Source organism: Takifugu flavidus, chromosome 17, assembly GCF_003711565.1.
Source record: "Takifugu flavidus isolate HTHZ2018 chromosome 17, ASM371156v2, whole genome shotgun sequence".
NCBI classification, from domain to species: domain Eukaryota; kingdom Metazoa; phylum Chordata; class Actinopteri; order Tetraodontiformes; family Tetraodontidae; genus Takifugu; species Takifugu flavidus.
Genome location: NC_079536.1, coordinates 11,908,686 through 11,921,768, shown reverse-complemented (window position 1 = coordinate 11,921,768; position 13,083 = coordinate 11,908,686). Strand labels below are relative to the sequence as shown.

The following is a 13,083-nucleotide window of genomic DNA, read 5'->3' as shown; positions in this document are numbered from 1 at the left end:
TTGACAGCCTGTGTTCTTAATCACATCTGGACTTACACGGCCTTCCTGCAGTTCCTCACAGCTGGAATCAGGCGACGTCGTCCCTCATCTGAGGTGTTGTACTGCTCCAGGTTCAGCTCATCCAGAACCTCCTCTGACATCTGCAGCATGTAGGCCAGAGCTGAACAGTGGATCTCTGACAGTCTCCTCTCTGATTTCTTCTCTGACTTCAGGAACTCTTGGATCTCCTGATGGACTGACTGATCCTTCATCTCCATCAGACAGTGGAAGATGTTGATGCTTCTGTCTGGGGAGATTCCATCACTGTTCACCTCCTTCAGGTTGTTGAGGACCTTCTGGATGGTTTCTGGGTGGTTCTCCATCTGATCCAACAGTCCACCCAAGATCCTCTGATTGGGCTCCAGAGAGAGACCATGAAGGAAGCGAACAAACAAGTCCAGGTGGCCATTTTTACTTTCAAGAGATTTCATTAGTGCTCTCATGAGGAAGTCATCAAGAGATGTGGCTGGATCGTAATTTGTGAACAACCCAGCAAACCTGGAAAAGTGGTTTGGTTTCGAATATTTTAGGAACTGATTTATAACCACTGTGTCTTTCCTGGTGTAACGGTGGAACATGTAGACGGCAGCCAGAAACTCCTGAATGCTCAGATGAACAAAGCAGTAGACTGATTTCTGGAAGATCACACTCTCTCTTTTGAAGATCTCTGTACAAACTCCTGAGTACACCGACACCTCGGAGACGTCCAGTCCACATCGCTCCAGGTCTTCTGAGTAGAACATGATGTTTCCTTTCTCCAGATGTTTAAACGCCAGCCGACCCAACTTCAGAAGGAGTTCTTTGTCAGCCTTAGTCAGTTTCCCTGGTCTCTGCTTTCCTCCATACTTCTGCTTCTTCCTCTTTATCTGAACCCTCAGGAAGTGTGAGTAGAGGTCAGTCAGGGTTTTGGGCAGCTCTCCTCTCTGGTCTCTGGTCATCATGTCCTCCAGAACTATAGCAGTGATCCAGCAGAAAACTGGGATCAGACACATGATGTGGAGGCTTCTGGAGGCCTTGATGTGTGAGATGATTCTCTTGGACAGATCTTCATCACTGAACCTCCTCCTGAAGTACTCCTCCTTCTGGGAGTCAGTGAAGCCTCGTACTTCTGTGATCCTGTCAACACACGAGGGAGGGATCTGATAGGCTGCTGCAGGTCTGGAGGTGATCCAGATGAGAGCTGAGGGAAGCAGGTTCCCCTGGATGAGGTTCACCAGGAGCACGCCAACTGACGATACTTGTGTGACATCAGAGATGACCTGATGCTTGTTGAAATCCAGTGAAAATCTGCTTTCATCCAGGCCATCAAAGATGAACAGAAGTTTCCAGACAGTCAGATCTTCTGCTCTGATCTTCTGTAATGTTGGATGGAAAACATGAAGCAGTGAGAGAAGACTGTGCTGCTCATCTCTGATCAAGTTCAGCTCCCTGCATGAGAGCGGAAGCACCAGACTGATGTCTTGGTTCTCCAAACCTTCTGCCCAGTCCAGACTGAACTTCTGCACTGAGAAGGTTTTTCCAACGCCGGCGACACCGTTGGTCAGAACCACTCTGATGTGTCTCTGTTGCTCAGATAAGACTTTGAAGATGTCCTGGCACTTGATTGGAGTGTCCTGGATGTTCTTCTTGGAGGTTCTCTCAAGCTGTCTCACCTCATGTTGTGTGTCCACCTCCTCACTTTGTCCCTCAGTGATGTAGAGCTCAGTGTAGATCTTGTTCAGCAGGGTTCCACTTCCTGCTTCATTAGTTCCTTCAGTCACATGTTCACATCTTCTCTTCAGACTGATCTTATGACCTTCTATCACCTCCTGCAGATCACTTCCTGAAAATAAGTAAACCAATGATTTCCATCAATAATAAATCATCAACTATAAATTCATGACATCACAAGTTCAATTTTATATTGAACAATTTTACTTTGTTTGGGCTTCATTTCAGCATCTCCAGATCTGCTTCCAGATTGTGAACAAGAGGACTCTCCTGGTGGAGCTGACTGGTCCCAGTTTGATAGGATGTGCTCCCCCCTCTCACTATGAAACCATCTCTATTAGTCCTTTGATTTATAGGATGAAAGAACCTGATCAAGACTCAATATTGTTCCAGTATTTATGTCTGAATTGATCTTTCAGTTTAAAACATGATTCTTGCTTCTAATCAACAATATTCACATGAAGTATGTAACTATATGACTGTCTGAGGTTTAAGTGTTAAACATCTCCAATAATAAACTCACAACCTGCTGCTGTTAATGTGACTAACAGCTGGCACACAAACACATCATCACGCTTTAGTTTTCTTACATTTTGTCTGAACTTCTGAAGTCTATCACTCTATCTTTGGAGTGGTCACTCTTCAGGGACACACAGCTGGGCACTGTGGACTCTGCTCTGTCCTCGTCCATCCTGAGGAAACATCAGAAATAGTGATGAGACTGTGATGAAGGTAAATAATCTGTAGAGGTTGGAGTTAAATAATCCCAATTCACTAAGTTTTTATCAAACAGGAACATTTCTAATCCATTCTGAATAACAACTGAATCAATAAATCAATGATGTCTCTGTATAATTTTCATGTTTTCAGAGTTTAAGCTGCTTTTTTTAACTGTTCCCTGCAGTGAGAAAAGAACTGGCACCTTTTCCAGCCCCTCATCCTGCAGCACTGAATGTGCTCTAAAGTTCTTTCCAGAGCAAACGTCTCTGCACTTGCAGCAACATGTTGTAGTCATGGATCCGTGAGGAGAACCGGATACAGGAAACGCCCTGACCTTGATCCAAAAAACCAAACTGGTGGCCAACGGTGGTCCGGCAACAACGGGGACGCTGGTCCATTGGGCCGACAACACTGGTTTTCCACAGGCCAACATGGTGAAAGGACTGTCTTCAGCTCAGCCACTAAATTATCTGGTGCTACATAAACGTACTAGTAAGGACTTTTTAACTTCCCTCCTTTGTTCCCCTCTTCAATTATTTCTATAATCCAAGTCCTCAAAGATCACTGCTCTATTTAAAATAGATGAAAGAAATGACACCCACTCCTGCATTTCTTTCACAGTGGTTCCACAACATAGAACAATAAACCACTGTGAGAAAACGTGCAACATGAACCCAAAATCCTGTTGGTGTCCTGTGATCCTGTGTGGATTTATTTATTTAGTTATTTTGAAAGTTTATTGTCTTATATTGCCCGGCTGAGAGAGCTGCTAACTAACTGCACACGATTAAATGTTGTTTGACAGTTAATACCAAAATATCCAGCTGTAACCTGGACTGTTGAACAACTCTAATAACTCTAAGAGCTTTTCACCTGTCACAAAAATGTCGCTCTTCCTGCTTCGTCTGAAGAGAATACTTTCACTTTTAAAACCTAATCAACAGCTTTATGGCGTATACATTACTACCATTAAAGCATTCTGGGAGGGTTCAAAGTTCTTTTAGGATCAGTAGCAAAGAGCAGAAACATAAACTAAACTTAACGTAGAAAGGCTATTCAACTATAACTAAAGCCAGACTATAAGAAAGTTAAATAAAACCTATTAATTTATAATGTATAATGATGTTTTGTGCTAAAACTAAATATGAAGTCTAGTTGAATCAAATCTTGATTTTATCTCCAAACACAACTGTCAATTCTTTTCAATAATGCTCTTCGTTTACACTCACCTTGTCGGTCTTCAGTCTTCCTGCTTAGTCTGAAAGGAATACTTTTAAAAACTCGTTTGTTGGGTTCCCAGTTTCTGGGGACGTTGTTGCTGGTGTCTACCTGCAGGGGGCGTGGAGGAGCCGCTCATCAGCCACAGCTGGCCCCGCAGACACACGCACCTGCGGTCTCTCTTCAATCTCCCGTTAGATTTAAGGACAGAACTGTTTTCGTCCTCATCGCCAAACCCTGACTTCTGTGGCTTGACTATTTTTGAGAGTTTTCCTAGCGGACTTGTTTTGGACTCTCTCGAGGTCTCTCCGCCTCTCTGTGAACGCGGTCCGAACTGTTCTTGTTCACTTTAAAATAAAGACGCTTTTCGGACACCATTCTCCACCATTATTCAACCTAGTTAAATAAATAAGATTTATGATACTTCACAGATTTTGAAAGACTTGTAAAAGCAGCATATTTCTGCAGCCCTGGAGTCCAGGAGGAGCAGCAGAGGTCAGAATGTGTCGGAGCGCGTTTAACTATTGCCTGCAGTTCCGCGCATGTCCACCGGGTAGCGGAAAAACATCACATGATATTTCTCCTTTTTGGAAATTCTTCAGCTGCGTTGAGCTTTAAATCTTCACCTGTCGCTCCCTTTAAGCTCTAAACTTTGCGGTTCTGTGTGTAGTTTGTTGGTTTAATATTTTTGATGAATTCTGATGACGATGAGTGAAACTGTCAATGACCAATAGAAAGTTCATCCATTTTTCTAATGCATCACACATTTTCATTATTTATTGTCATTTTTGGGTCTAAACTGGACCAGTTATGTGAGCTGCTTTGCTTTTTCTCTGGACCAGATGTTCCAGGCAGGTTCCATCATCGGACACAGACGGAGACAGGTCACGTGACAACAGTCAGCCTTTAGTTCTTTATTACAGGAGGATCTGGTTTATATACAGACACGTAGCTGCAAAGTACTAAAAAGTCTACATCCACGCACACGCGTGTATTAAGTGTTTATACACACGTGTGCGTGTACGTGCACACTGTATATTCATCTAATAACTGTTAGTTTCTAAAACACCAAAGTAGAGTCACTGAGGCACGGCTTCACCTCCTTTACACCGAGGTTTCCCTGAGCAGGTGTGATGAACTGTTGCAGAAGGAAAAGCATGGAACATGTTAATAATCGGACACAAAAACACTCAGGTTTATTGTCTGGACCTCGCCATCCCTTTGGGGAGGATCATCTCATTCTTCAGCTTTGAACTGTCAGAGTTCAAAGGTTTCATCCTTCCACAAGACCAGAAAACTTCCGCCCAACCTTCTGACCTCTAGTGTCGTATTTTCATCTCTTCAAAAATTATCATGTTCAACATTTTGTCTTCCAAATGAAAAAGAAAAAAAAATCTTCCCATCTGAAATTCAGGGCGAGACAATCCGAAAAAGGCAACTATCTCCAAATATGAGCTTTCTGAGCGACTGATGTGAAGCTGGTGAAACCAGTTTGACGACCATTGTGAAACCAGGAGCAGCGTAAATGAGGGGGGGGGGCAGTGAGTGGATGCTGCATTCATCAAACACACAATAGTCAGAAGAGAAGAAGGAAGAACAGAAGCCCGTGTTCCTCAGTGTTGGTGTGGAGATGCCTGTTTGGAGGAGCAGGAAGCAGGCTGGACTCTTCCAGCTGGCTTTAATGCCACTTCTCTTCTGAGAACCTCCCAGCAGCTTTCTCTCCACCATCTTTTTACGCTGAAGGTTTTTGATCATTTCAGGTCAGATGTTCTTGGACTGAGGTTAAAAATGTTTGTTCTTGTGCTCGGAGCGAACCGATGATCCTCTAAAGTCAGGCATCCTAAAGGTGGATGTTTTCTGAGGCGTGGAGGCTTTAAAGTGGCGCTTTTACCCACTTGTCCTCGTTCTGTTGGAAACTTTATACAAAAACCTTTTCTGGAGCTTCATGTTCTGCTTTTTTGAAGGAATGAAATGGTTTCATCAGCGCTGCCGGGGGCTGAGCAGGCTTCATAATCTGAAGCTCTGAGATCCTTTAAAGATCTCCTGGAATCAGCAGATGGGGGTTTGATCAAAAACTGTAAGAATCAGGCAAGCTATCAAATCTTGACTCAGTCCAAGCGTGAACCAGTCCATCCAGAGCTGATTATGGCTCAGCCAGGAGGAAAGCACGGCCTGGGGGGGTTCATATGGAGCAGGCACACTCTGGCTCTATTGCTACTGAAAACAGCCCTTCAGCACAGCAGCCTGAAATACAGTTCTGGAGAACACCTGTTCCCAACAGAACCTGTTTAAAACGGGACCAGTAAAGATGCCTGGCGTGACCACAACCACGGGGAGAGGGGGGGGGGCAGAGATAGGCGGTAACGCCGCTGCCCACCGATTCACCTGGAAACAACAAAAACCCCAGCAGCTTGGACCCAATATGGCAGCGTGTTCCTCAAAAACGCTCCTCAAACTCTCCCCACAGCTTTATTGCTAAACAGGATTTGGTATTTTTTGTCCGTGCTAAATGGAAAGTGTTTGTCCTTTGGTGGTCCAACAGGACAACGATTTGGATGGATGGATGATTTGATGTTATTGAGAATAAAAACAGCTGAAAATGGAAGCGGAGATGTTTCAGAGCACCAGAGTTCAGAAAGAGTTTCTAATCAAACACCGTCTGTTGGGGATGATGAATGGATGAATTTTTATTTAATTTAGACTAATTTTAACATCCTTTATGCCAGTTCCATAGAGCGTGCACGCACGTACACACACACTAGCAAAGATGATATCCAAACAGCCAAATAAATGGGAGTCAAAAGAAATCATTTAAAGCTCATATGTCAGAGTCAAGGTCGAGGGTTTTCTATGGCCCCCGGGATGATATTGATTTATTATTAGAACTGGCCCACAGGCCGCAGATGTTTTACACAGGCCGATACTACATTTCCCACAATGCAACGGTGACAGTCTGAGCGGGAGGTGGCTTCATTTAATTATTTATCAGTAGTCATTAGCATAACAGCAAAAGTTAACTTTCAGATACCCATAAAATGGCAAAACGGAAGGTGGACACTGAGAACCGGGGGTTCAAACAAGGTGGGAGTGGGAGTACATGTTCACGGAGGCAGCTGGGAAACCTGGGTGTCTTCTGTGTGGAGAAAGGGTGGCGGTAATGAAAGAATATCATCTGAGACGGCATCATGAAGCTAAACAAGCAGACAAAGACAAGAATATGGACATGGAACAAAAGCTACAGAAGGTTGAGGAATTAAAACCAGGCCTCAAATCTGGACAGGCTCTGTTCAGAAAAGCCAAATCTCAAAGCGAGGCTGCTGTCAAGGCCAGTTTGATTCTGGCAGAAGAGATCGCTCAATCAGCCCGGCCATTTCCAGAGGGGGATTCCATCAAACACTGCATGCTTAAGTTTGTGAGCAAGTTTGCCCAGACAAAAGGCAACTCTTTTTAAATGGGAGCCTGAGCAGAAACACCATTGTTGTCCCTCAATCTAAAAGAGCAGCTGGAGAAAAAGGGGAAAAATTTCATGGCATCTTCCCTGGCTGTGGATGAGAGCAGCGACATTAGAGGGGACTCCAGCCTCAACGTGACAGAGGAGTTTCTGGCGTTACGTCCTGTGCACGGCACAACCACAGGACATGATTTGTATGAAGAGCTGTCAAGATGTGGAAATGAGATGGAGCTGCCTCGGGAAAAACTGGTGGGTTGGACAACAGACGGAGCACCTGCCATGTGTGGACACAGGAGTGGACTGGTGGCCAAGATACGGGAGAAGATGCAGGAGGAAAACGTTACGGCTGAACTGACAGCTCATCATTGCATCATACACCTGGAATCGTTGTGTGCTGAAGCCCTGAACATGGAACATGGAATGTTCACCATCACGCACGCAGTGAACTTTATCAGAGCCAAAGGTTTAATTCAGCGCCAGTTCAAGGCGTTTCTGAGCCAGTGGCAAACGCAGCATGGTGATTTGCCCCATCACACTGAGGTGCGATGGCTAAGCCAGGGAAAGGTGCTGCAAAGATGTTTCCAGCTTCCTGAGGAGATCGGATGTTCTTGGACAGCAAAGGGAAAGACACAACTCAACTCCCAGACCAAAGGTTCTTGTGTGAAACGGCTTTTCTGTGGGACATTCCGAGTCATCTGAATGCAATGAAGCTGCAGCTGCAGGGTCGGGGTGGTGTCCCCTCTGATATGTACAGTACAGTGAAGGCCTTTAGAACCAAACACACTCTGTGGGAGGCACAGATGCACAAAGGAAACTTGAGCCACTTTCCCAGCTGCCAGACCCTGAAAGAGAAGCTCTCTACCAGCGTGTTCCCGAGCGCACAGTTTGCTGATTAAATGAGTGTTCTCGCCGCTGACTTCCCACGCCGAGTCACTGACTTCAAAGCACCAAAAAGCAGGTTTGAACTGCTCAGCCGTCCGTTTGAGGTTGAGGTGGAAAGCTCAGCACCAAAGCTCCAAATGGAGGTGATTGAGCTCCAATGCAGTGATGCCCTGAAGGCAACACATGGGGCAGTGGGTGCTGCGGAGTTTGCCCGTTTCCTCCCCGACACACATCCAGGCTGCTCCAACGTTGCCTGTGTTTGGCAGCACAGACCTGCGGGAACAACTGCTTTCTTTGATGAAGCTGAACAAAACATCACACAGAAGTGGACTTCCTGCTGAACACCTTCACTCAATTGTGAGGAGTTCCTCAGCTCAGAGCCGGACCCCCAACATTGATGAACTCGTCCAAAAGATGAGACACCACCAAGTATCAGCCTCAAACAAGTGAACATTAAGCTGCAATAACACATTTACAATTATTACTCAGCTCAAGTTTAAAAGTTCAATATTTTTCACTGCACATGTGCCTTTTCCTTGAAGAAAGTATTGTTTTTGGTTAATAGATTTTTGCACTTTATGTTATTGTATTTCAATCCAATTATGTTCTAAAAATATTTCAGTTGAGTGAATGATAGAAAATTGCTGTTTTAATTTTTTTCTTTGAAGTAAATTTAACCCACTTTTGCTAAATGAGAAAATATACTGATGGTGCCTTGAATAATACCGCTTCATTCATTTAATGTTCATGTTATGGGGATTTTTATAGAAAGCAAATTTGTCTTTTGTGCCTCTTGAAAATTAAAAATGACTGACAGAGCCATAAGAAACTATTGCTTTATTTATCTGATCATATTGGAAAATATTTGTTAGGTTTTCAGTTGGTTCAATTGGCTTCACTAGACTATATGCGGTCATTTTAAAATTTTCAATGAACATTGGATCAGTCTGGCCCTCGGCTTGGAGCTACATTTTTTATTTGGCCCTCCGTCCATTTGACTTTGACACCCCTGATTTAAATGAATCAGTATGTTTCCATCAGTGGTTAAAAATCCGATGAATGTGATCATCAAAATGCACAAATTCTGTCTTAAATCAGTATCAGCCGTCTTTGTTCATTTAAATATATGGAGCAGTGATCCAGGATTAAACGTTGCTGTTGTCCAAGATTACTGACTGATCCATGATGTGTAACAGATTTCTATTATATCGATTAATGTGAATGTTTGCATTGAAATTTGACAGAAATCTGCAGAATGTAAACTGTATAAAAGTTCACTTTCACAGAAACAATTGCAGTCTCATTATGGGCTGTAACTGGAGGAGCTCCAGCTTATGTCATTAGAATCTACATGATTCAGTTTATTCATGCTTTTAGTGCTCTTTTGACTGAATTTTACCAGGTAAAAATGTACCTTTTCTGCCCCCAATAAAAGAGTTCCTCTGTGTTCTGACTTATTAGCACACGGGCAAACAGGAACTCAGGCAGACACTAAGGAAACACAGGAAATAGTCCGTTCTTCAGGCTCAGGGCCCACACAAAGTCTATGGGTTGCAGGCTCGGGGAGTGGGTCGAGCAGAGATGGAATGCGGCACCAAGGGGGAAGGACGTAAATCCTCGGAACCGTGCAGTTCCGCTGACAGCGGGCAGGAGTGACAGAAAGGGGCTTACAGGAGAGGAGGCTGACGATGTAGCGGAGCAGACTGGGGACGAGCAGCAGCGAAGTCGGGGCCAGGCGGAGAAGTCAAAACCAGGCGAGCAGACAGGAACCAGAAATGCTGAGGCAGAAGTCGTAGTCAGGGGCAGAAAGCAGGTAGGTTGTCCAGGGAACAGGCGAGGCAGGCAGAACGGAGACAGGCAGGGTCGGTAACGGGGAATCCAGCAGGGAAATAACGCTGGAAAGTCTCACATCAAAGCAGAAGAACAATCTGGCAAAGAGTGAGAGTGCAGGGGAGGCTGATAGCAGGGCTGATTGGGAATGAGCTGCAGCTGTGCTGCAGGTGAGTGGAGCAGAGGCAAGGGGACAGGAGGGAACTGGGGAAATGGAGCTGTGACAAACGGTGATCTATATGTACCTATATGTAGCTATAGCATCATTGGCCTCCACTCCAGCCACTCCTGGTAGTTCCTCAAAAACACTGAGTTTTTAGTGGATGCACAATCTGTGGAAGCCAACATAGAAATTTCTGAAGAGCCAAAGTTCTTGCAACAAAAATATAGTCCCCAATTAGGTTGTTTTGTTATCACACGACCCTGTCCCCATTATCTTAAGAGAATATAAGAGAATGAGTGGAGACAGAAGAGAGAATGAGACGTTTTTGGCGCATGTCGCTCTTGATTTTGTGTTTATTTTTGCAGTAAACTTAAAGGAGGCCTTTTCCCTTTATGTTTGATTCCATTTAAGCTGATATTCCATTCTTGACATCTTTAAATTTACAGTATTCATGGGAGTTTTATTTGGTCATTTTGCTTCTTTTTATTTACTATTTCCCACATTTATTATTTGTTTTTATTAGATTGCAATAAATCCTATAACATTGAACAGACTGACTAAAGTCAAATGACCTGCGGTTCCCACCGATAGCCGTCATTCTGATGGGTTTTTGCTGGCTGCAGCTGAAATATTCCAATGCTCCATGTCACAGAGACAGTAAATACTAAACCCTAAAGATTCTGAAGGCATGATGTAAAATAGTAACGTATAATACAGACATTTGAAGAGACAATTAAGAGAATGTTTTCATGCTTATAAGAGTGGCCGAGGAGCCATTTAGAACTTTATAAAGATGCATTGTGTGATACCAGGAACTAATTTAACTTCAGGCGAAGCTGCTTCTGCTTTGTCGACCATCGACTGATCTCCTGAAAGTCCACCAGCGCTTTTTAAAAACTGAATTTTTCATCTATGGACGGAGTAGACGGCAGATGTTTCCACAGATGCTCTTCACCAGTGGTCAGTGAGTGATGCAGCAGATGAGCGGGAGTTGACTGGCTTCAACCAGCTACTGAATCAATGTCTCCAGCCCATAGTGTGGATTCTCTACGAGATCAGACAGCAGCTTCACTCCTGAATCCTGCAGCTGGTTCCAACTCAGGTCCAGTTCTCTGAGATGGGAGGGATTGGACCTCAGCGCCGAGGCCAGAGAGTCACAGCTGATCTCTGATAAGCTGCAGTCACTTAATCTAAATAAAGAAGGGAAACTTTTATAAGGTTATAAGTGAAACCAGTATTAATCTGAAACGTTAATCAAAGGCATGATCTGTAAATATTTAATTTAAGTTACAGGTTAAAAAATGATAGTAATATGTAATTACCACAATTCCAACCTCTCAGGTTTGCACTGTTCCAAAGGAGAATATATATTGTTCTGGCCCTCACTCTTCCCAGGTTCTCCCACCTCTTTCCCTCCCATCTCATCATGGAGAGCCATCTCCCCTGTGGCTCATCTTTAAAGGCACAACCTGTCTTAGATGACTTCCTGTCTCCCTCACCATCTACCTCCTCGTTGGCTGGTGTCTACCAGGCACCCTCACGTAGTTTTGTCTAATTTTGGTTACCATCTGTCGGCTTTTTCATTGTCCTTAAATCAAATTATCATGAATAAGTGGTCCCCGTGTGGCCCTCCCTCCTGAAGGAACTGGGCACAACACACACTCAGAAAGTGTGAGGACCCTCGGATGGAATAATGGACATTTTTGAGAATGGTGTTTACCTCAGAGTTTCCAGTCGGCAGTTTGGAAAGTGGAGAAAACCACAGAGCAGCTTCACTCCTGAATCCTGCAGCTGGTTCTGACTCAGGTCCAGTTCTCTGAGATGGGAGGGATTGGACCTCAGCGCCGAGGCCAGAGAGTCACAGCTGATCTCTGATAAACTGCAGTAAATCAATCTGAAAAATGCAGGATAAGGTTATACGGTGCAGGTCTGCATGTTATCTGCATCAGTACTAAACCTACGTTAGTTCTTAGTTGGGTCGTACCCGAATTCACGATATTACAAGGAATTTTTTTAATGTCGTGCATCACAGCAGTATTGAGAACAGCCTCACTTCACCATCTTAGCAGCTGGTATATAGGTAGAAAAATGAAGACTGACCTGAGCGTCTCCAGTTTACAGTTTGGACTCTCCAGTCCAGAACAGAACCGCTTCACTCCTGAATCCTGCAACGTGTTGTAGCTCAGGTCCAGAACCCTCAGATGGAAGAGGTTGGACCTCAGAGCTGAGGCCACAGAATCACAGCTGGTCTTGGATAAACTGCAGTCAATTAGTCTAAAATAACAATTATTTTGAGAGAAGACAAATAAAAATCAACATGTACCAGAGCAAAACACAGCTTACAAGCAACAAACCTCTCGTCCTGCACCGGCTTATCTGCCGTATGTTCCTATTTTGGGTTCTTTCAGGGCGGTTGGACAAGATCTACACCGTATGTAAAGTGTGTGTAGGTCAAAATACCTTCCAAGTTTGTGAGACCACATTTCTCAATAGCACTCAACTCTTGTCAGGAGTTGGGACAAAGCGACCCACTCCTGATAGCTTGTGGGCGATGCTGCAGCGGCCCTGCAATCCCTACACTCTCTGGTGAAACCAAATCAAAGGTTTTAGACACTGCTGGATGCTGGAAGGGTGGCTATAGTCTGGACGCATAGTTCCCCTGACTGCACATTTCTCCAACAATGATTGGCAGCTGGTGTCACTTGTTCTCCAGATGAGAGAAGGAAAGAGAGCCCCCCCACAGTGTGTTTGATTGCCCCACTGCAAGCTCAATGCTGCCAGAAAACATTGCAGGAGCATCAATTCCCCTCAGGGCATCAACAAGGACCTCAGGAAAAGGTGCAGCTGCCACCTACTAGAGACAAGCACACTGAGCTGAGATTCAAAGCCCTCTCCTCCCAAGAGAAGAGCTTGTTTGTTGGAGGCTCTTCTGGGCGATACCTGGTGCCACAGCTCCAGCTCAGCCCGTCTCTGGAGCTGAGGTGGAACTTAGCAAGTTTCATGGTTCTCCACCACTTCCTCTCGCTGAGGACCTTCTCAGCTGGTGGTTTCTGCTCCACCTTCCAAGTTG

At 44.6% G+C, this 13,083-nt stretch overlaps 1 protein-coding gene across 1 annotated transcript in view; it reads right to left on the bottom strand.

The window, feature by feature from the left end:
* LOC130513406 (uncharacterized) overlaps positions 1-13,083 on the bottom strand; it is a 328,720-nt gene that overhangs the window by 183,586 nt on the left and 132,051 nt on the right. Inside the window, exon 12 of the mRNA XM_057012116.1 lies at positions 2,340-2,441. Coding sequence (XP_056868096.1) covers positions 2,340-2,441 — 102 coding nt within the window. The remainder of the gene's footprint in view (positions 1-2,339; positions 2,442-13,083) is intronic.